This window comes from Aythya ferina (genome assembly GCF_964211825.1).
Source record: "Aythya ferina genome assembly, chromosome: 5".
Lineage (NCBI taxonomy): Eukaryota > Metazoa > Chordata > Aves > Anseriformes > Anatidae > Aythya > Aythya ferina.
In genome coordinates, this window is record NC_140301.1 from 45,913,458 (window position 1) to 45,934,473 (window position 21,016).

Sequence of the window (21,016 nt, forward strand, 5' to 3'; positions counted from 1 at the left end):
ATCAGGACCATGGGGACACCTGGGGACACGAGAGGGTGTCCTGGGGCTGGGCAGGGGCACAGGGTTAACCCCACGGCCGCATTTTCCTCTCGTCTTCTCCCACTCCCTGTACCCCCAGGCAGGTGAAGGAGGAACAAGGTGAGGCTGCAGAACTCAATGCAAAGTCTTTACTAAAGCAGAGTTACACGGAGGAAAAAGCAACAGCTGTCAGGAGAGCAAGGTCCACAGGGAAGGAAAGGGTCACCTAGCGAGGGATGGGGCTAACTGATGGCTCTCAACTTCCAGGGGGCTGCTTCTCTGCCAAGAAGAGAAGGCTGGGGTGAAAACAATAATTTTTTGCCATTTTAGCTACATCACAGCACACGGTCCAGAGCAGAGGAAGTGAGCATGCAGGAGGGGTCTGTCCCCGCTGTCCAACACACTTCGGGTGGCAGTGAGGCAAAGGATGTGGCACGGGACAGAGGTGCAGACGAAGGGGGTTTCACCCTGCAGCATCCCCAGCCCGGTCAGTCCACGAGCGGCACGGGGCACTCCTCAGAGCAGGGTGCACATGCCCCTGCGCTTGATCTCGAAGGTGGCCGTCATCAGCCCCAGCTTCTGCTGGTTGTAGGGCGGGTAGCGCAGGCTGTTGATGGCCTCCAGGCCCATGTTGCGGTGCAGGCAGCCGCGGTGCTGAGAGAAGGTGTCGAAGGTGAACTTGCCGTGGTATTTCCCCAGGCCGCTGTTACCTGCAACAGACAGCACGGGTCCAGACTTGCTCCTGGATTCTCCTCCTGCCCACCCTGAGCCTCAGGGCTGCAGGATTTTCTCGTGCAAATCTCCCACAGGACCTCTCGCCCTTCCCTGTTCCTTGTCCAGCTCTACAGCTCCTCAGTCACACACTGCCAGATAATCCCTGCAGCTCACCGCTGCTTGGAGGTCCACGTACATCATTGTGACTGGTCTACGTTGTCTACGTGGTCACAGGCTCTTCACAAAGCTCTGCTGGGTCTATGATTTCCCTCTGCAACCTCAGTGGTGCCCTACCATACGTAGCCATGGCTAGGGGCCACCACCCTGCCTGGAACGAAGCTCAGCCTCTTCCTGCAGCTCTTAAAAATCAGCAGCACATTGGCAATGCTGGTTCCCCTGATTCCTGTGGCTGATTTAAGCTTGAGGCTGCACGTCACGGTTAATAGCCCAGTGACTTCACAGCCAGGTTACTGCGGAAGCTTCGGCAGATGCCATCTCACCCTGATGACTTCAGGCCCTCCACCTGATAATTTGAGGCCGTTTCTCTGAATCATTTCCATAAAGATAAGTTACGGCACAGGAACCACCACCAATTGTTCCCTGATCCACAGTCAGGTAAGGAATTAATTCTGCTTTCCTGTCTCGGCGTCTTATTATGTCTGAATCAGCTGTCAGCTCTGACAGAGATGCTGAGCATGTGGAGTCTCTTCCCCACAATAATCTCCAGAGAATATTCTAGGGAAGAGACCACGAGATTAGGAAAGTATTCTGGGGCAACATCATCAAATTCTTCCTGTATTCCAGTGCTGCTCTTCCCTAGATAACTCACTGTAGGCAATGCCACAACCAGAACCCAGTGCTCAGGAGACCTCACTTTTTACCTGAAAAAACAATTGTTGTGTTCATATAAAGACACTCAAAACCAGTTACTTCTTCCTTTTGGCTGAGGAGGATCTCCACTTTACCACAGGCAGATTTCCCTGACTTTCATAAGTGTTTTACTCTTAATACTTAGTCTTAAAATGCAAAATGAGAGTATAAACCTGCTCCTGAGTGACATTAAGGGCTCCGATCCAGCACCACACTGCCTGCAGGAGGAAAGCTCGCCTACCCAAGAAGCACAATGCTGCCAGACAAGGAGCAGCAATGGATTGACCAAAGACAGCAGCACCTGAGGAGCTCCCGAGTAAGCCTGAGCAGGGAAGGCACAAAATCCACTCACGTTGCCCTTGCTGCTCAGAAATACCAAGGAAATACCCAAGTGGTGCAAACTTCCCTACATTATACGTGAGGCATTTCCCCTGACACACTGTGGAACGCTGCTGGGGCCAGCAGCCACAGAGAGAAGAAACCTTGCGGTGCTCGACACGTGCTCAGCACAAACAGAGCTGCAGAGTGCCAGGGCTCAGCCCCGGCGCAGCGAAGCAAAAGGCTTCTGGTGGGACAAACTGGGGGCCCAGTTACATCTGCCCCAGGCGGGCAGGTTGGGGGCTGTGGGCCTACCAATGCCACCGAAGGGCAGCGAGGTCAGTGTCACTTGCATCAGGGTGTCGTTGCCACAGAAGCTGCCGCTGCTCGTCCTCTCCAGCACCTGGTTCACCACCTGGGAGGGGAAGGGAGAAGGGGACGTGGCTGTGGTCTGCTGGCTCAGTGGCAGCGCTGCTCAGACGTCAGCCAACTTCTCCCCCAGCCCAGGGTACCCAGAGCATGCCCCAGGGTGTCAGCGGGGTGGGCACCAGCCCTGCTGCCCCATTCCCCTCGGTCCCTTTCAGTCTCCCTGGACTGCACGCACCTTGCTGTCGCAGGAGAAGGCGTAGACAGCCAGCGGCCGGGGCCGTGCGTTGATGAAGTCAATGGCTTCGTCCATGTCGGCCACGACAACGATGGGCAGGATGGGCCCAAAAATCTCCTCCTGCATGGCAGGATCGGAGGGCTGCACGTCTGCCAGCACCGTGGGGGCTGTGGAGAAGGGTTAAAGCAATGCATCGCTCACTGCACAGGTGCTCACACAAGCCCTGGGCTCACCAGGAACCTGCTGCTTCAGATTCCTTTCCCCAGCAGAAGATGCTCTGCACCCCCTGCAGACTGCAGCTTCGAGCCCTCCACGATCTCCCTGCGTCTCTGCCTACAGGCAGCTGCGGAGCCTTCCCCGCGGCGGTGGCTGGCACCATATCTCCGCTTCCCCATCTCACATCCCCCCACGCCAGGCGCTTCCACGCTCAGGCACCCTCACCGATGTAGCGCTCCTTCTCGTCCGTCTGTCCCCCGATGGCCACGCGCCCGCTGCACAGCAGCGCACGCACGCGGCGGAACTGCTTGTCCCCCACGATGCGGGCAAAGTCGGGGGACTCCTGCGGGTTGGGGCCAAAATATTCGGTGATGGCCTCACGCAGGGCAGGCATCAGCTTGTCCTGCATCTCCACGCTGCACAGGATGTAGTCGGGCGCGATGCAGGTCTGCCCCGCGTTGAAGAAGCGTCCCCAGGCCACCCGCCGGGCCACGTTCTGCACGTCGCAGGTGTCGGACACGTAGCAGGGGTTCTTGCCCCCCAGCTCCAGCGTCACCGGCGTCAGGTGCTTGGCAGCAGCTGTCATCACGATCCTGCCCACGGAGGGGCTGCCTGCAAGCCACAAGTGAATGTGTCACGGCGGGGATCCCACCACGCTGCAGCCCGGCTCTGGGACGTGGTACTCCAGGGGAAAGAGCACCAAGCCCCACCAGACCCTCACCCCAGATCCTCCATCAGGTCCCAGCCCAAGGCTCTGTCTCTCGGGACGTACCAGTGAAGAAGATGTAGTCGAATTTATTCTCCAGCAGCCTGGTGGTCTCCTGGACGCCCGCAGTCACCACAGCAAAGCAGTCCTGTGGTGTAGGAAGAAACATCCCTCTCTGTCAGCTCCTGCCCAGGTCACTCTGTCCCCATCCCCACTAACAGCACCCCAGGCTGCTGGGCCCATGGCCACTGGCTGAGCACAGAGGAAGGAGCCACAGTGCTGAGGAGGCACAGGGCACAGCTTGGTGTGAGCAAGGGGTGGGAATGCCCCAGCCACAGGACAGGGAAAAGGAGAGCTTACACTGTCCAAGTAGCAGGTCAGCACTTCGGCGACAAGCCTCTCGGTGTTCTTGGCTATCTCTGAGGGTTTGACAACCACACAGTTCCCTGCGGGGAGAGGGACAGGACATCAGGGCCGTGACATGGTCCTGGTACCCCAGACCAGGTCCCCCTGCTGGTGCTGCTGCCTGCGTCCTGGGGCAGGAGACAGCTCTGGCTCCACGCAGCCCAGCCTCACCGGCGGCGATGGCCCCGATGAGGGGCACCAGGAAGAGGTGGATGGGGTAGTTCCAGGGTGCGATGATGAGCACCACCCCGTAGGGGTCCTTGCGGATGAAGGCCGAGTCCAGCTGCGTCACCTGCAAAAAAAAAGGTCCCACCTCAGTGCCATTCCCGAAGCCGCTCTGCCCCTTTTCATTTTGTCTCCCCCTCTTCCCTCCCCAGGTCAGCCCGGAGCTGCTGCCCTACCAGGTTCTTGTCCACGTGCTCGTCCTTCATCCAGTGGGACAGGTTGTTAAGGGTGTTGTTGAGCTCGTTCTTGCAGAGGAGGATCTCGGTGAAATAGGCCTCAAAGGATGGCTGGGGACAGACATCACCATAAGCATCACCCCAACACCGACCCCATCTCCTCCCCACCCACAGGAGGCATCTGCCCCCCTGTCTGCCCACAAAGGGCAGAGCAGAAGCTATTGAGGAGAAGCTATCAAGCAGGAGTAGCCATTACCTCCTGCGGCCACTGGGGAACATCACAGTCATTGAAATTTTATGAAAACTGGTATGTGGCCAGAGAAAAAAAAAACACTATTGAATGTATTTTGGACCACGCTGTGCTCTTGTACTGGTGCCTTTGCCCTTGTGGCTGCAAGTCACTGCACGCTGACCGCCTGGGCACAGGAGCTGGAAGCAGAGCCCAGCGCCTCCTCCCACGGCCCCCACGCAGGAGCTGGCCCCAAGAGCTCGCTTTGTTCAAACAGCAACACGAAGAAAAGCGAGCGCCTCGTGACCGCCCCGTGGGACGGAGCTCGGCCCAACGCCACCAGGCAGGAAAATCCCCGCAGCTCCCGGGGCTGCTGCGCCGAGCCGGCACGCGGCCGGGACGGGCAGGTCGGGCAAGGTGCGGGGGAATTAAACAAACCCAGCAGGTTTCCGCGAGATAAACCGTCCCAACAGGCAGTGACTAAACTGACCATGACTCGGGAGCGGCGTGCGGGCTGGGCGTCAAGAGCCGGAATCGCAGGGGCTGCGCAGGCATTTCCTGCGCGCCCAAATCCTCTCCGCTGACATACCCGCGGCACAGCAGCGCGGCCGAGGCCCGCTCGTGGGGGAAAAGCACAAAGGCACCAGGAGTGAGTTTGGCAGGCTCAGGAATGCCCCATCACCCTGGAGAGCAAAGCTCTTTGCGCTATTAAGGCGAGTCTGCAAAGCCCCTGACCGCTGATGCTCCCAGGAGGCTCCAGCACCGAGCCCCACTTGAGGGACCTTTGGGTCCCCGGCAGCTCCCGAGCTCCTCGATGTGCCCGGCAGAAGCAACGGGGCCGCTCTCAGCGCGGGCAGCCGCTTACAGCACTGAGAGGATGAGGAAATCGCTGGTGAAGATGGGCCCATTGAGGCTTTTGGTGGGACACGAAGGGTGGCTGTGTGATGGGACATTAAGTCTGAGGTCACCCGGGTGCCTTCGATCATCGGCGGAGAGAAACCGGCACCGCTGCGGGCGAGGCACCCACCTGGGTGCGTAAGAGCAGATGAATTGTCCATCTAGCTATGAAGGCCTGCCTGCATAACAAGCGTATTACTAGACAACCGGCCCTAATTACATACAATTAGGAGAGGTGAACGACGCACTTGGAGTTCCGATGCGTATCTACCCCCGGCTGAAGCAGAGGGTTCTCACCCCCAAACAAACAAGGCAATTAGGAGCCCCGGGAGATTTCGGGCGGGCACGGCCACCGCACTGATGTGTGCACAGATGTGGTCCCAATGAGCCAAGCGCATGTGGTCCCAATGAGCAGCCAGATAAGCTCAGTTACACTGCACCAGGGCAAAACACCCCAAGGAAAACCTTTCCTCACACCGTGTGACCAAAGCACGCAGGTGACTGTCGAGCTGCACGACACGTCAAGAAGCGAAGAAGCAGGAAAAGGGTCCTGAAGCGCTGAGCAGAGAATGCATCGAGGAGGCTCCCTGCCTCCTTGAGAGATCATCTGAGAGATCCTGGGGTGCCGCAATCCCCAAAGCCACAGCAGGTCCCTGCCCACGCCACGGCACCGTGCAAGAGAAATTGGTCCCCGTGCCGCTGGCACGCAGGAGGAATGTGCAAGGCCAGCACGTTGCACAACACCGGTAATCCCGGCTGCCATCGGGATGGCGAGGAGCTCCCCGGGACATGGCCTCCGCACCTGGGACTCTGCGAGGCCACCTGGGGCATGGCACTCGTGGTGGGTGCCAGGGGGAAGCTCGGTAACGCTGAGACTCCCACCTGGCACTGGACAACACGGGGAAATGGGACAGGGCGAGTGGCACTGAGCCCGTCCAGCAGCGTGGCCCCTCGTGAGCTCCAGCTAATCCCAGCTGGAGAGCTCTGCAGGGACCCAGCACCTATGGGTGCCCCGTGCCAGCCTGCAGCACACCACGGGGGATGCAAGAGCCTACTGAGGGGACCCTGATGCCCAGAGCCCCACACCTGCACCCAGGAGGATAAAAGACCCAGAGAAGGGGGTTTTGGGGACCCCGACGAGGCAACCACAGCGCCCGGCTGCCAGCTCCTCTCACCTTGCCCATGTCCAAAGCGGTGGCCTCCAGGATGTCCTGCTTCTTCTCCTCCAGGAAGCGGCCCAGGGCCTCCAGCTGGGCCAGGCGGTACTCCAGGGGCCGCGTCTTCCCTGAGAGCCAGGCTGCCCGCAGGTGGCTCACCAGCCCCGCGTAGGGGTTCCCGCTGTGGGGATGCGAGCGTCAGAGGGACCCAGCCCTGCTCTCACCCCCGCTGCTCCGGGTGACGAGGGACAGGAGCTCCATGTGCCCACCCAGCACCCCCACGGCACCCCCCGCCCACCTCCCTGCTCCCCCCAGCCCCTCGCTCTCACCACACAGGGCTGCAGACCACCGGTCCCTTCGGGATGGCACCACCACAGCCACCGCCGTGGCCACCCGCGGGGATGTGCTTGCCACAGCCCGGGGGCTGCTGCACAGGGGGCTCGTGGGGGTGCTGCATGCTGGGCTGTAGGAAGGAGCTGCCGGTCTCCACGGGCCCTGGGGAGAGATGTGAGGCCGGTTACGGTGCTGGGAGACGGGATCTGCACCCACCCCGCTGTGGAGAAGCCCTGGAGATGCTGGCGTGACCTCGGGGGGAGCCACCCCCGCAGCACCCGGCCCCGAAGCACCTCTGGAGGTGGCTGGGATGCTCGAGGCCGTCCCGGCTGCGGCGTGACTCAGCCCAAGCAGCAGCCGGAGGCTCTGGTGCGCCCGGCGGGAGATGTTTGGGATTCCCGGGATGTCCTCACGCGCCCGGGCGGCCGCCAGCCTCCGGCCATGGGCCTGCCCCGCCGACACGGGGTCACCCCGAGGGATGAGGGATGCCCAGAGCCCCCCGATGCGAGGCAGCATCCCAGGCGGCCCCAAAGGGATCCCCACGGACCCAGGTGTGCGGCAGCAGCGGTGCTGCCCCAGCACGCTTTTGGGCACGGCATGGCATGAAGATGTGCCCAGACACGGGGCGCAGAGCCACGACCCCACATCTGCTCCCAGTGCCCCAATCCGTGCCCGATTCACCCACCCTTCCTCAGGTGAACCCCACAGTGGGGCGCCCCACAGCGAAGCCTGGCCATGGGGCAGCCCAGCGCTGCGCAGGGGGCCCGGAGGCACCTACCTGTGGGGCTGAGCGGTGGCGAGAGGAGCGCGAGGCCGGGCTGGCACTGCTGAGGTTTGGGGCGTCCCTCCTAAATGCTGTGGGGCAGGTGGCCTGGCCCCATGGCCAGGGGCGGGCGGGACGGTGCCCCGCCTCCGTGGGGCTGGCAGTGGGGAGACAGCACCCCGCCTCCGTGGGGCTGAGGGGCCCGGGATGGGATCTCCCCCATGGGACAGCGGGGCTGGGGAAGCCCTGCTGCCCCCAAACCATCACCGTCAGCCCTGACACACAGACACCCCACAGAAACCCCATAGAAACCCCACAGAAACCATTTACCCTGTATCCCAAAGCTGCCCTGACCCACAGGCACCCCACAGCTACCCCTCACCCTGCCCCCCAGCATCGCCCCGACCCACTGACACCGCTCATCCTGTCCCCTAGGGCCACCCTGACCCATGGGGACCCCACGGGGACACGCCACCAGCCAGCCCCTGACCCCATCCATAGGGCTGCCCGCTGCCACCCCATCGCCACTGGGGTGAGCTCGCCCCATGCCCGCCTCCCCTCTGCCAAACTCCCCGCACGCCCTAATTAATTACCCCGCTTCGTAAACAGGAAGGCAGCAGCCCTGCCCCATGCGCTGCGCCGTGCTCAGCCCCACGGCGATGCTCCCCAGATCCCGGGGAGCGCAAACCCCAAAAGGGGCACGGATTCACCCCAAACCGGTGCCGTGATGGAGGCGCCCCCACCTCGCTGTGGGACCCTCCCAGCCCGTGCCCCCCTCTCGGTGAGCAGCGGGGTGGTGCGGGGGTGCTGGCAGCCACCCCCCTGTTGGGGACACCTGCGGGGACATTGGGGTTCGTGGCACCTGGGTGCGCCCTGGGGCCCCGCACCCCGAGTTGGGACATGCCCAGGGTGGGGACGCTCTGCGTGGCCCCCAGGGGATGGAAAAAACAGGGGGGGGTCCAGCTCTGCCCCCACAGACCCAGACAGAGGGGGCTGCGTGTCCTGGGAGGTGGTGGGCACCCACATTTGGGGTGGGGGGCAGAGTGGGGGGCTGCACCCTCAGACATCGCCCCAAATCGGGGTGGCAGAGGGTTGGGGAGCTGGGGGGCAGCAGGGGGTGGTTTGGGGGCGCGGGGGGGTCCCGGTGCGGCTCCTTTAAACGCCCCCGGTCCCGCCCGCCCCGTCCGAAAGAGGAAGCGGCGGCGGCTCCGCCCCGGCCGGCCCGAGCGCGGCGGCGGGTCCGGGGTGCCGGTACCGGGGGCACGGGGCTGGGGGAACGGGGTGCGGGGTTTGGGGTGCCCAGTGCGGGGCTTGGGGGTGCGGGGCACGAGGGTGCGGGGTTTGGGGGCGCACGGCGTGAGGATGGAGAGAAAACGGGCTCAGGGTTCGGGGATGGAGGGCGCAGGGCTTTGGGGTGCCGGGTCCGGGGGCGCAGGGTTTTGGGGTGCAGAGTGTGAGGGTGGAGAAAGAAGGGGTGTTTGGGGGTGCTGGGTTTGGGGGTACCCTGCAAAAAGGTGCAGGGTTTCGGGGTGCAGGGTGCAATGTTTGGGGGTGCAGGGCCTGGGGGTGCCCAGCGCAGGGGTGTGGGGTTTGGGGGTGCAGTGTGTGGGGACAGAGGAGTGATGGGTGCAGGGTTATGGGGTGCTGGATGTGGGGGTGCAAATCATGTGGGTGCAGGGTCTGGGGATGCAGGGCACAAGCAAAACAAGGTTTTGGGGTGCCAGGCTCAAGTGTAGGATTTTGGGGTGCGGGACACACGTGGCAGCCCCCTGACACCCCCGGGCCGCCCCACAGACGCAGCGATGGAGGAAGACCCCAGCTGCTGCCAGGATGCGGCCAAGTTGGCGGCGGGCGAGGGGCTGGGCGCCGAGGTGCAGGTGAGGAGGGGGCACGTGAGGCCACAGGGGGGGCTCCCCACTTGTGGTGGCACCCTGAGGGATGACCGTGGGGGTGCCCGCAGCTGGACGACGTGGTGGGGACGCACCCCGAGTACAACGAGGAGGAGGAGGAGCAGAAATATTTCCGCCGCAAGCGCCTCGGCGTGGTGAAGAACGTGCTGGCCGCCAGCCTGGCCGCCACGCTCACCTACGGCGTCTACCTGGGTACGGCCCCAACCCCTTGGGGATCCCCCCTTGGTGACCCACAGCTCTTTGGGGACCCCCCCTTGGTAGAGGGGCAGCGGTGTGACGGCCACTCGGGGCCCCCCCAGGCCTGCTGCAGATGCAGCTCATCCTGCACTACGACGAGACGTACCGGGAGGTGAAGTACAGCAACATGGAGCTGGAGGACATCGACCGCAAGGTGCTGATGGGCATCAACGTCACGCCGGTGGCGGCGCTGCTCTACACGCCCGTCCTCATCCGCTTCTTTGGCACCAAGTGGACCATGTTCCTGGCCGTGGGGATCTACGCCCTCTTCGTCTCCAGCAACTACTGGGAGCGCTACTTCACGCTGGTGCCCTCCGCCGTTGCCATCGGGGTGGCCATCGTGCCCCTCTGGGCCTCCGTGGGCCACTACATCACGCGGTAGGCAGCGGGGGGGCGGGTGGCAGGGGGGGTCGGGGTGCGGGCTGACCCCCGCGTTCCGCTGCAGGATGGCACAGAAGTACTACGAGTACGCCAACTACAAGGAGGAGCACGTGCAGGAGCAGCGGCAAGCACCGCGGGGCGCCTGCAGCACCTACGTCGTCGTCTTCCAGACCATCTTCTACGCCTGCTTCCACGTGAGGGCCGGTGGGGCGCGTGGTGGGGGATTAGGGACTAGGGGGGGGGACACAGGGGACAGCTTGAGGCTGAGCGCCCCCCCTGCTCCGTGTCCCGCAGCTGAGCTTTGTCTGCGCGCAGATGCCCATGCTCTTCTTCCTCAACAACTACCTCTACCAGCTCAACCACACGCTGTACGGGGTGAAGCACTGCGGTGAGCGCAGGGGGCGACTCGGGGTGGCAGGCGCCGTCCCGCTGGGCGCTGAGCCGCGGCGTGCACCCCGCAGGGACGCTGAGCCACGGCACGCTGCCCGGCTTCAACAAGACGGTGCTGCACAGCCTGCCCCGCAGCGTCAACCTCATCATCGTGGAGAGCGTCCTGATGGCGGCCGCCTTCCTGGCCATGCTGGTGGTGAGTGCGGGGCCAGGAGGGAAGGGCCTGGTGGCCACCGGCACCTCACCGGCCACTGCCACCGTCAGGTCCTGCTGCTGTGCGGCTCGGCTTACCGGCCCACCGAGGAGATCGACCTGCGCAGCATCGGCTGGGGGAACATCTTCCAGCTGCCCTTCAAGCACATGCGGGACTACCGCCTCCGCCACCTCCTCCCCTTCTTCATCTACAGCGGCTTCGAGGTGCTCTTCGTCTGCACAGGCTTCTCCCTGGTACGGCGCGGGGTCGGGATCGGGGTGGCCGCAGGGGGACGGCGTGGCCGGGTGACGCTAAGCCTGTCCTCGCTGCAGAACTACGGCGTGTGCGCCCTGGGGCTGGAGAAGCTGGCGTACCTCCTCATGGCCTACGGCTTCTCCGCCTCCGCCTGCTCCAGCCTGGCCCTCTGCACGCTGCGCCTGCGGCGGCAGTGCCCGCTGCTGGCCGGAGCCTTCGTCCACGCCGCCATCCTGGTGACGCTCTTCTGCTGGGCACCCGAACCCCGGCACGTGGTGCAGGCGCCACTGCTCTACTCCATAGCTGTGCTCTGGGGCATGGGCAGCGCCCTCAACAAGACCGGCATTAGCAGTGAGTACCGGGAAGGTGCCACCACAGCTTCGTGTCCCCTGGTGTGACCAGGTTGTGCTCTCCTCGTGACCCCCGGCACCTCAGCTTGGCGGTGGGCACACGCAGTGCCTGGAGAGGGGACCCCGGCACGGGACGGGGACACTGACACCCCGCACCCGTCTCCTCCCGCAGTCCTCCTGGGCATGCTGTACGAGGACAAAGAGCGCCAAGACTTCGTCTTCACCATCTACCACTGGTGGCAGGCGCTGGCCATCTTCACCGTCTACCTGTGGTCGGGGCTGCCCATGAAGGTGAGCAGGGACGGGAGATCCCAGATTCTGGAGAACAAGTCCTACGAGGAGCGGCTGAGGGAGCTGGGCTTGCTCAGCCTGGAGAAGAGGAGGCTCAGGGGCGACCTTATCGCTCTCTACAGATACCTTAAAGGAGGCTGTAGTGAGGTGGGGATTGGTCTGTTCTCCCACGTGCCTGGTGACAGGACGAGGGGGAATGGGCTTAAGTTGCACCAGGGGAGTTTTATGTTAGATGTTAGGAAGAGCTTCTTTACTGAAAGGGTTGTGAGGCACTGGAACAGGCTGCCCAGGGAAGTGGTGGAGTCACCATCCCTGGAAGTCTTTAAAAGACGTTTAGATGTAGAACTTAGGGATATGGTTTAGTGGGGACTGCTAGCGTTAGGTAGAGGTTGGACTCGATGACCTTGAGGTCTCTTCCAACCTAGAAATTCTGTGATTCTGTGATTCTGTGATCCCGTGGCGCGCGGGGCCGGCGGGCCGCTGAGCGCTTCCGTCCCGCAGGCCAAGCTGTCCATCATGCTGCTGGCGCTGGGGCTGGCGGCCGGCTCCTACCTGTGGATGGAGCGCAAGCTGGCGCAGCGCGTGGCCTACCGCCTGCCCCGCATCCCCCGCCCGCGCCACAAGATGAAGGGCTACCGCTACCTGGAGGACGACGACTCCGACGAGACCGCTTCCGAGGACGAGGGGGCGAGCCGCCGCCGGGATGGTGACGATGAGGAGGAGGAGGAGGAGGAGGACAACCACCGGCACCCGGCCGAGGCCGACGGCGGGGACAAGCTGCCGAAAGACGAGAGGGAGAGGATGGGTTAGATGTGGGCTGCGCCTGAAAAGCTCAAATCCCACAGAAAGCCCAAGTCCCACAGAAAGCCCAAATCTTCACAGCAAAGCCCAAGTCCTGCAGAAAGCCCAAATTCCCATGGGAATCCTAAATCCCCACAGAAATCCTAAATCCCTGTAGGAATCCCAAACCCCTCAAAAAGCCCAAATCCCCACAGAAATCCTAAATCCCTGTAGGTATCCCAAACCCCTCAAAAAGCCCAAATCCCTGTAGGTATCCCAAACCCCTCAAAAAGCCCAAATCCCCGCAGAAATCCCAAATCCCACAGAGATTCCAAAGCACCACAGCAAACCCAAATTTGCATGGAAATCCTAAATCCCCACAGCCATCCCAAACCCCTCAGAAAGCCCAAATCCCCACAGGCATCCTAAATCTCCACAGAATACCCGTTCCCCACAAAAATCCCAAATCCCTCAGAAAGCCCAAAACCTCACAGAAATCCCAAATCCCTGCGGAAAGCCCAAATCTCCAGAGACACCCCAAATCCCCAGAAGTCCCAAACCCTGCAAAAATCCCAAATCGCCTCCAGGAATCCCAAACCCCACAAAAAATCCCAAATCCATGCAAAAATCCCGAGTCCCCTCAGAAACCCAAAACCCTAAAGAAATCCCAAACTCCCTTAGAAATCCCAACCTCCTGCAAAAATCCCAAACCCCTGCAAAAACCCCAAATCCCCTCAGATATCCCAACCCCCCAGAAACCCCAAATCCCTACAAAGATCCCAAATCCCCGCAAAAAACCCAACCCCTCTCAGAAATCCCAAATCCCCTCAGAGATCCCAAACCCCGCAAAAACCCCAAATCCCCTCAGAAACCCCAAACCCCTACCAAAACCCCAAACCCCTCACACCTCCAAACCCCTCGGACACCTTCCCACACCCCCTCTTTCCTCCCCTTTCCCGAGACACCGCCCCCCGGCCCCACAGAGCCGCCCCCGAGGCCGCCTCCCGCTGCCTTCGCCTCGCGGCGCCCCCGCCGCCCTCCATGAGGCAGCGGGCGCGGCGCTCCAGCCCGCCTCCCGCATGCAGGCTGGGGGACTACAACTCCCAGCGGGCAACGCGCGCCGCGCCGCGCTGCCTTCTGGGAGCTGTAGTCCCCCGACACAGCCCCCGCCCCTCCCTTTCCCCTCCCCGCGCTCCCTCTGCGGACTCCCCGCCCCACAACGCCCCGCGCGCGGGCAGGGCGGGCGGGGCCGCGCGGCGCAGGCGCGCTGCGCGCTGTTGTTGTGGCGGCGCGGCCCGCGGCTCCCCGGCCGGCAGCGATGAGCGACAACGACGACATCGAGGTGGAGAGCGACGTGAGTCCGCCGCTCCCCGCGGCCCCCGACGCTGCCCGGGTGCTGGTGGTGCCGGTGGCGGAGCGGTAACGCTTGGTTTCTCTCCCTCCCCCCCCCACACGCCTCCTTCCGCACCCCCCCCCCTCCTTCGGCCTGCGGCCCCCTCAGGAGGAGCAGCCCCGCTTCCAGTCAGCGGTACGGGGGGGGGTGGGGGGGGTTGGAGGGGGGTTGGAGGGGTCTGGGGGGGTTGAGAGGTGTTGAGAGGGGGTTGGAGGGGTCTGGGGGGGTGTTAGGGGGGGCTGAGGGGGATTGGAAGGTGGTCTGGAGGGTGCTAGGGGGGTTGAGAGGGGATTGGAGGGGTCTGGGGGGTGTTGGGGGGTCTGAGGGGGATTGGGAGGGGGTCTGGGGGGTGTTAGGGGGGCCTGAAGGGGGTTGGAGGGGTCTGGGGGGGGTTGAGGGGGGTCTAGGGGGGGTAGGAGGGGTCTGGAGGGGTGTTAGGGGGGCTTGGAGGGTGTTGGGGGGGGCTAGGGGGTATTGGGGGGGTCTGGGGGTGCTGAAGGGGGGTTAGAGGGGTATTGGGTGAGTCTGGGGGAGGCCTGAAGGAGTTGGAGGGCTCTGGGTAGGTATTGGGGGGGGGCCTGGGGGGGTATTGGGAGGTCTAGGGGGTGTTTGGGGGGGATCTGGGGGTTCTGATATTGGGGGGCGTCTGGAGGGGTGGTGTCAAGGGGGTGGGAGGATCTAGAGGGTGTTTATGGGGATTGGGGATCTGCTATTGAGGGGGGCTCTAGGGGGTGCTATTAGGGAGGGGGGTGTTGGGGGGGGAGATCTGAGGGCTCTGCTATTGGAGTTGGGGGGTCTGCTATTTGGGGGGGGGTTATTAGGGGGGTGGGGGTGGTATTGGGGAGGTGGGGGGGCCTGGGGGCCCTGCTATTAGGGTGGGCTGGGGCAGGTCTGGGATTATGGGGGAACTTGGGGCTGTTATTTGGGGAGGTGTGGGGGGGGGATCCAGGGGCTGTATTGGGGGGGATCTGGAGGCTATGTTGGGTTATGGGGATGCCTGTGGGGTGGTGGCTTTGGGGTGAAGAGGGTGTTCAGGGGGGATCTGAGGGTTCTGCCCAGGGAGCACTGACTGGTGGGAGGGTGCCCATGGGGTTTGTGTCCTGGGGGCGGGGCTGTTTAAAGGGGATCCCACAACAGGGGGCTGGGACAGCCAACACTGGCTCTTTTGGGGGTGCACGGGATGTGGGGGGATATGAGGTGGTTGTGCCTTTTTCTTCTTGAGGGTAAGGGCGTGAGTGTCATGGGGGGGGGGAGGGGGGTGGCAAAGCTGCTGCCCCCCTTTTAGGGCCGCCCCCAGCCGGGGCCCCCCCGGCTCCGCTGCAGGCTCCAGCGCTTCCCCCTGCAGCAGGAAGCCACCCACGGGCCGTGCCGTGCCACGGGGAAACCGAAAGCGCTGCCGGGGCGGCCCCGTGACCCCTCCCCGCACACACCCCGTGACCCGGGGTCACACGCCGTGTCCGTCTGTCTGTCCGTCCCCGTCCCCGTCCCCCCCCCTCGCAGGCAGACAAACGAGCCCACCACAACGCGCTGGAGCGCAAGCGGCGGGACCACATCAAGGACAGCTTCCACAGCCTGCGGGACTCCGTGCCCTCCCTGCAGGGAGAGAAGGTGAGGTTGTGGAGCGCGGTGCAGGGCTGGGGGGGGGTGGAGCGTGTTTTTGGGTGCTCCAGCTTCTCTCCCTGCCCCCCCTCCCCACCTCAGGTGGCTTTGCTTCCTCCTCCTGCCTCGCCCGGCCCAACGGCACCGGGCCGAGGGCTTGGCATGGGCAGGGCGATGTCACAGCCGGGGCAGAAATGTGACAGTGCAGCCACAAGGGTGGTGGCATCCCCAAAAGCGTGGCCCCTGCGGGGTGCCCACCCCCTGGGGATCTGCGTAGGGTCCCCGAGAGGAGCGGGGGGCATCCCGCTGTGCTTCCACGCGGCAAAACCCCCGCTGCTGCAGCAGGGGAGCCCGCAGCAGCTGCCCCGCCGAGCCGAGGTCTTTATTTCGCCCCGTGCCCGCTTCCCACTATTGCTACAGGCATCCCGGGCCCAAATCCTGGACAAAGCCACAGAGTACATCCAGTACATGCGCCGGAAAAACCACACGCACCAGCAGGACATCGACGACCTCAAGCGGCAGAACGCGCTGCTGGAGCAGCAAGGTGAGCGGGGCTGCGCGCCGGGGGAAAAAAGGGGGGGGGGACGGGGACACGGTGGCACCCCCCGGGGTGACATATCCTGGCCCTGCCTCGCAGTGCGCGCCCTGGAGAAGGCCCGGTCGAGCGCCCAGCTGCAGGCCAACTACCCCTCGTCGGACAACAGCCTCTACACCAACCCCAAGGGCAGCGCCATCTCCGCTTTCGACGGCGGCTCCGACTCCAGCTCCGATTCGGAGCCCGAGGAGCCGCAGAGCAGGAAGAAGCTGCGCATGGAGGCCAGCTAGGCCCCCCCCCGCCCGCCGCCACTGCCGCCCCCGCGCCGGGGCCTGCGCCCTCCCGCTGGCCCCGTAAGGACTCGTCCTTCTCTCCTCGGGGCCTCTCGGACTGCGGCCTCGCAGCCCCCCCAGCGCCCCGACGGATTTGGGGGGGCCTGGGGACCGCGCGGAGATGCCCCCACTGCCCCCCCGCCGCTAGCGAGCCCCCCTCTCCGCGCCCCTCCCCAACCCCCCAACACCTCCTCTTCGATTTTATATGAGCATTTCTATTTATACCCAGGGACCACCGCAGCCCAGAGCTGAGCGCCAGGCTGTGCAGGAGACGGGCAGCCCCCGTCCCCCACCCGCCCGCGGGGGGGTCTCGCTATTTATTTTCTGCCTGTGCAATTCCACCTGGCCCCCGCCGCGCCGCGGGGACGGCGCCCACCGCCCTCCACGGCACAGAGCTGCAGGGCTCGGGCTGGGTGGTCTGCGTCCTTCCCCGGCCCCCACCTCCCCTCCTCCCCACGCATCCCCCAGCCCCTTTTCCTCCCACCCTCGTGTCATTTTCTGAACCGCCCCCCCCCCGTAGGTGACCCCGTCCCGTCCCATTCCCCCCCCCCCTTTTAACGCCGTTCATTCCATGGATCTAAAAGTATGTTGTACATACTGCCCAGAGTCGTCTTGCAAGTTAAGGCTTCCCTTTACTATAAGACTATAAATAATAAAAACAAAAAAACTTATTTTATCCTTCCCCGTGGTGGCTGCCTCTTCTTGGGGGGGGGCCGCAGCTCCCTGCGCGTCGGGGAGGGGGCGGCGCGGGGTCGGGGCTGGCTCCGCGCTCCCCCTCGCCCCGCGCACAGCCGAGGGCGGGCGGCAGCTCTGCTTTTTATTGGTGCCCTCAGCTCCCGCCGGGAGGGCGGCGGCAGCTTTTTTTTTTAGTTTTTGGTCTGGCTAGCACCCTGAGGACCTCGCTCTGCTCGGCCGCGCCGTCCGAAAGGAGCGGGGCCCTTACCCCGCCGCCTCCAGGCCGGGCACGGGCTGCTGCGAGAAGTGCAGCACCGCCTTCACCACCTTCTCCGGGTGGATGTTGTAGACGGGGTGCGTGGGCTGCTGCCAGAGGGGAGGAGAAGGCGCCTGAGAAAGGCCCGCGGGGGTGCCCTGCCCACCCTACAGCACCCCCCCTGCGATGCCAGCACCTACCAGGCGGTTTTCGGGGACGCCCAGGACCACCTCCTGGTGGAGGTTGCCGCTGCCGAAGTGCTGGGCGATGGCCAGCCCGCTCAGGCAGTAGCAGGTGTGGTAAAAATCCCGGGACCTGGCGAGGGGAACCCGAGGGCGCTGAGTTAATGGGGCTGGGGGCGCGAGGCTGCCCCCACCCTGCCTCGATACTCACTTTCCCGGCTTGTCGAGCAGCCCGCCGGCCGGGCACTGGCAGCACAGGAGGATGTACTCCTGCAGCGCCGCCTGGTCGAACATCCAGCGCGTCATGCCGAGCGCCGCGTCGTCTGCGGGGGCAAGGTAGGCGCTGAAACACCTCTGGGGTTGGCCTCAGGACGAGAGCAAACCTCCCCCGCCCCGGGAAACACCAGAACGCTTGCCCACAGGCCCGTTTCTGCCCCAAAAAAAGCCTTCGGGGGAGCCCACCAGCTATTTCTCCCCTCCCCACAGCCGCAGCTCACCCTGCGCGTGCAGCGCGTGGTGCAGCAGGGGCAGCAGCCCGGCCTGCCAGAAGGAGTAGCAGCCGTCCACCAGCTTGTTGCAGCGGCCCTGGAAGCCGCCCTCGAAGCGCATCTGCCGGCTGGTCACCCAGTGCTGCGGGGGGGGACAGGGGGCAGCGGGTGGCACCGTGAGGACGGGGACACCCCATCCCCCTCCCCAGCACCCCGGGGCGCCCCCAAAACTCTCACCAGCAAGCTGCGCAGGTTCAGCAGCTGCTCCTTCTTCAGGATAACCAGCGCCGCCACGCCGCAGAAGGTGTACCCGCCGTGGGCTTCCATGCCCGGCACCCCACCGATGCCTCCCTCCCAGTTCTGGCACCTGCACAGGGGTGAAAATGAGGACGGCACCCACAGCGGGGGGACACAACGTCCCCTGCACCCCCCCGGCCGGCTCCTCACCTCGCGATCCACTCGGCCGTCCCGGCGAAGAGCGCAGGGGTGAGGATGTTGGTGAGCGACGCCACCGCGGCGGCGCAGTAGGCGCTCCTGCGGGAAAAGGGGGCTGGGGGCTGCGGGGGGCGCCCGCCCCGTCCCCACAGCCCCGGGGGGGGCTCCGCGGGGCTCACCCCGCACTGCATTGGGGAGGGGGAACGGGGCAGAGACCCGCTGCGGGGCGCTCACCCACCTGACGTCCACCTCGCCGCCGATGTGCATGAGGAAGGAGCCGTCGGGCTGCTTCAGCGCCTGCAGGTACTCCAGGAGCTTCTTCCTGCGGGATGTGGGGACGAGGGGCAGCACCGAGCTGGCCCCCACCCCGCTGCAGCCCCCACGTCGTGCCATGCCGGCCCCCCGCTCTACCTGTCGATGACGCCGAACGCCTCCTCGGTGCCGATGATGCAGAGCGCGTTGACGGCGGCGTAGGTCGGGGCGAGGTGGGGGTGCTGCCCGGGGCCCCCCCCGAAGCCGCCGTGGGGGCTCTGGCAGCGGCTCAGGAACTGGCAGACGCTGCGGGGACGAGAGGAACAGCTGGGGAGGGGGACCCCAAAACAGCCACCGATTTGGGGTGGGCTGGAGGACGAGCCACCACCGTGGGCGACGGGTCCCCCACCTGAGCGTGGGAGAAGGGGACAGCCCCCGCCGTCCCCCCCAGGAGGCTGAAGCCAGGTCCCCTCTCTCCCCCCTCTGTCACAAGTCAGCACGAGCCGTGCCGGCCGGCAAGAATGGTGGCATTGACAGCCCCGAGGGACACAAAGCACTTTTGTGCCGGCGCCAGGGCCACGGGGATGGCGGGAGGTGGCCCTGGCAGACAGGGGAGCGGGCACCTCCGGGCTCACGTGGGCGCAGCTGTGGGTTGGACCCAGCTCGGGGCGGGGGTCCCGGTGCCCCCCAGGACCTGGGGGGGACTTACTCAGAGGCGACCGCGTCGGGGATGGGCTCCTCCAGCAGCTCCAAGCTGTGCAGGATCCAGTAGCAGAGCCAGGGGCGGCTGGCGTCCAGACACTGCGGGGACAGGAGGTGGGGAGCTGGGCCGGCAGCACCCCCAAACCCCACAGCTCTGGGGCACCCCGTGGGGACAGGCACGAGCCAAGGGGACCCGCAAGCAGCACCGGGAACCGCTCCACCTCTCCGCCTGCCCCGGGGCCACCCAACAGCGAGGGATTCGGGGTGGGAAACACCCGGGGATAATTCAAGCAGCACCCGGAGGCTGAAGGGGAGCCCCGGGGCAGGACACCGGGGCCGTGCCCGGTACCTCGTAGGCTTCGCTCAGCTGCCGGAGGCCTCTCTTCAGGTAGTGGAAGTGCTTCTCCCGCTGCAGCACCAATCTGCAAGGCAGGCAGGGCGTCGCAGCGCCGCCAGCTCCAGCCCCGGGACCCTTTAGCCACCAGAGCCAGAATTTGGGCTTTTTTTTGTTCTCCTTAATTCTTGTTTTTTATCCTGATCCCAATTTCCCAGCGCGGGGACTTACTGCGCGGCGTGGTGGTTGGTCTTGTAGGCGTCGAACACCTCCTGCACGACGTCCTCCACTTTGCTCTGCGGCACCCCCAGCACCGGGGTCAGCCCCGCCGGGAGCTGCCACCCCGTAACCCGGCCCCGCGGCGCCTTCCAGCAGCTTCCACCCATTTTGGGTTTAAGGTCAAAGCCTCGCGGAACCCTCCCCACCCCACACTGAGTCCCCGGGGGCTGAGGGCACTGACACAAGAGGCGCAGACGGGGTTCAAAGCGGCGGCGCCTTTCACCCCGAGGGGGGCATCCCAGGATCGGGGTGGGGGGCGCGTTCACCCCCTGCTCCCCTTACACCCGGCCCCAATACCCCTTGGAGCTGGGACCCCGGGCTCCAGGCTCCACAGCTCCCTCCGCCCCCAGACCCCGATCCCCTTCACCCCTTCACCCGCTGCCCTCCCAGCTCCTTGCAGCACCCGTCAAGCCCCCAGCCCCCAACCCTGAGCCCCCCACCCCCCAGCCCCCTACCTCCAGCCCCCAACCCCTTGGCCCCCAGCCCCCAAACCCACAACCCCAACCCCCCCCAGCCCCCAAGCCCCCCCAGCTCCCTCCCCACGCCCCTCAACCCCGCAGACCCCCGACCCCGACCCCCCCCATACCCCCCAGACCCCCACCCCCAGCCCCGACCCCCTTCACCCCCTTCACCCCCTTCACCCCCCGGCCCCCCAGCTCCGTGCCCGTGCCCCCAGCCCCCCCAAACCCCCGGCCCGGACCCCCCCCGGCCCCGTGCCCCCCGGTACCTGCTCGCAGGAGGTGTGTGTCCTCACGCCGTCGTCCCGCAGCCGCCGCCGCCCGCCGGGGCTCCGTGGCCAGGCTCCCGCCATGCTGCGGCCGGCCCGGGCGGGGGCACAGCGGGGCCGACCGACGGCGGCCGGGCGGGAACACGCGGCCACGCCCCCTCCGCGCCTTGGCCACGCCCCCTCCCCTTGACCACGCCCACCCCGTAGCCACCGCCCGGCTCCGGGAGCGGCGCGCGCGCGCGCGCTCGCTCGCGAGGAATAGGAGGCCGTGACGTCATGGCGGGCCGCGCGGCGGCCGCGTGTCGCCGGAGCCTGTCGCGACAGCGCGCTGCTGGGCCGCGTCGCGCTCTCGCGCCGTTGCACGGCTGCTGTATCTTGTGCCATTGCATTGCTGCGCCGTGTTGCACTA

At 65.1% G+C, this 21,016-nt stretch overlaps 4 protein-coding genes across 5 annotated transcripts; 2 read left to right on the forward strand and 2 right to left on the reverse strand.

Moving 5' to 3' along the window:
* Positions 1-171: 171 nt before the first annotated feature.
* Positions 172-7,823, reverse strand: LOC311438348 (aldehyde dehydrogenase family 3 member B1-like). Its single transcript, XM_084522649.1, has 11 exons — positions 7,647-7,823; positions 6,865-7,030; positions 6,554-6,716; positions 4,253-4,363; positions 4,023-4,143; positions 3,807-3,892; positions 3,513-3,594; positions 2,966-3,352; positions 2,525-2,691; positions 2,236-2,335; positions 172-728 (listed from the first exon to the last, which is right to left on the reverse strand). Exons 2-11 carry the CDS (start codon positions 6,990-6,992, stop codon positions 535-537), a joined length of 1,539 nt encoding a protein of 512 aa, XP_084378775.1. The 5' UTR covers positions 6,993-7,030; positions 7,647-7,823; the 3' UTR covers positions 172-534.
* Positions 7,824-8,311: 488 nt separating this feature from the next.
* Positions 8,312-13,245, forward strand: UNC93B1 (unc-93 homolog B1, TLR signaling regulator). Its single transcript, XM_084522651.1, is given in 11 exon segments — positions 8,312-8,412; positions 9,426-9,508; positions 9,592-9,733; positions 9,841-10,156; positions 10,224-10,353; positions 10,454-10,547; positions 10,621-10,797; positions 10,800-10,996; positions 11,075-11,348; positions 11,520-11,638; positions 12,140-13,245. Coding segments are annotated over 10 exon segments (1,833 nt in total). The 5' UTR covers positions 8,312-8,412; positions 9,426-9,433; the 3' UTR covers positions 12,449-13,245.
* Positions 13,246-13,585: 340 nt separating this feature from the next.
* MAX (MYC associated factor X) lies at positions 13,586-16,948 on the forward strand. 2 transcript variants are annotated; one of them, XM_084522655.1, is made up of 5 exons: positions 13,586-13,772; positions 13,920-13,946; positions 15,312-15,418; positions 15,824-15,954; positions 16,048-16,948. In XM_084522655.1, exons 1-5 carry the CDS (start codon positions 13,737-13,739, stop codon positions 16,233-16,235), a joined length of 489 nt encoding a protein of 162 aa, XP_084378781.1. In that variant the 5' UTR covers positions 13,586-13,736; the 3' UTR covers positions 16,236-16,948. The 2 variants fall into 2 exon arrangements, with proteins under 2 accessions (XP_084378781.1, XP_084378780.1); XM_084522654.1 differs by having other exon boundaries at positions 13,722-13,772; positions 15,312-15,419; positions 15,831-15,954.
* LOC311438351 (protein farnesyltransferase subunit beta-like) lies at positions 16,890-20,727 on the reverse strand. The gene is made up of 12 exons (XM_084522652.1): positions 20,608-20,727; positions 19,833-19,897; positions 19,617-19,689; positions 19,275-19,366; positions 18,725-18,871; positions 18,552-18,635; positions 18,326-18,412; positions 18,116-18,245; positions 17,888-18,020; positions 17,602-17,713; positions 17,409-17,523; positions 16,890-17,318 (listed from the first exon to the last, which is right to left on the reverse strand). The coding sequence occupies exons 1-12, from the start codon at positions 20,689-20,691 to the stop codon at positions 17,217-17,219; spliced, it is 1,224 nt and encodes a 407-aa protein (XP_084378778.1). The 5' UTR covers positions 20,692-20,727; the 3' UTR covers positions 16,890-17,216.
* Positions 20,728-21,016: the final 289 nt, after the last annotated feature.

What these genes read in the sequence shown, in the direction of transcription:
- LOC311438348 (XM_084522649.1), bottom strand. Translation starts at nt 6,992, where the DNA reads ATGCAGCACCCCCACGAGCCCCCTGTGCAGCAGCCCCCGGGCTGTGGC. An exon ending in AGCACGTGGACAAGAACCTG is followed by an intron (nt 4,144 to 4,252) that starts GTAGGGCAGCAG and finishes TTTTTTTTGCAG; the next exon opens with GTGACGCAGCTGGACTCGGC. An exon ending in CCTTCTCCTGCGACAGCAAG is followed by an intron (nt 2,336 to 2,524) that starts GTGCGTGCAGTC and finishes TTCCCCTCCCAG; the next exon opens with GTGGTGAACCAGGTGCTGGA.
- MAX (XM_084522655.1), top strand. Translation starts at nt 13,737, where the DNA reads ATGAGCGACAACGACGACATCGAGGTGGAGAGCGAC. An exon ending in AGCCCCGCTTCCAGTCAGCG is followed by an intron (nt 13,947 to 15,311) that starts GTACGGGGGGGG and finishes CCCCCCTCGCAG; the next exon opens with GCAGACAAACGAGCCCACCA. An exon ending in CGCGCTGCTGGAGCAGCAAG is followed by an intron (nt 15,955 to 16,047) that starts GTGAGCGGGGCT and finishes CCTGCCTCGCAG; the next exon opens with TGCGCGCCCTGGAGAAGGCC.
- LOC311438351 (XM_084522652.1), bottom strand. Translation starts at nt 20,691, where the DNA reads ATGGCGGGAGCCTGGCCACGGAGCCCCGGCGGGCGGCGGCGGCTGCGG. An exon ending in GCGTTCGGCGTCATCGACAG is followed by an intron (nt 18,636 to 18,724) that starts GTAGAGCGGGGG and finishes CACATCCCGCAG; the next exon opens with GAAGAAGCTCCTGGAGTACC. An exon ending in GGCGGCGAGGTGGACGTCAG is followed by an intron (nt 18,413 to 18,551) that starts GTGGGTGAGCGC and finishes CTTTTCCCGCAG; the next exon opens with GAGCGCCTACTGCGCCGCCG.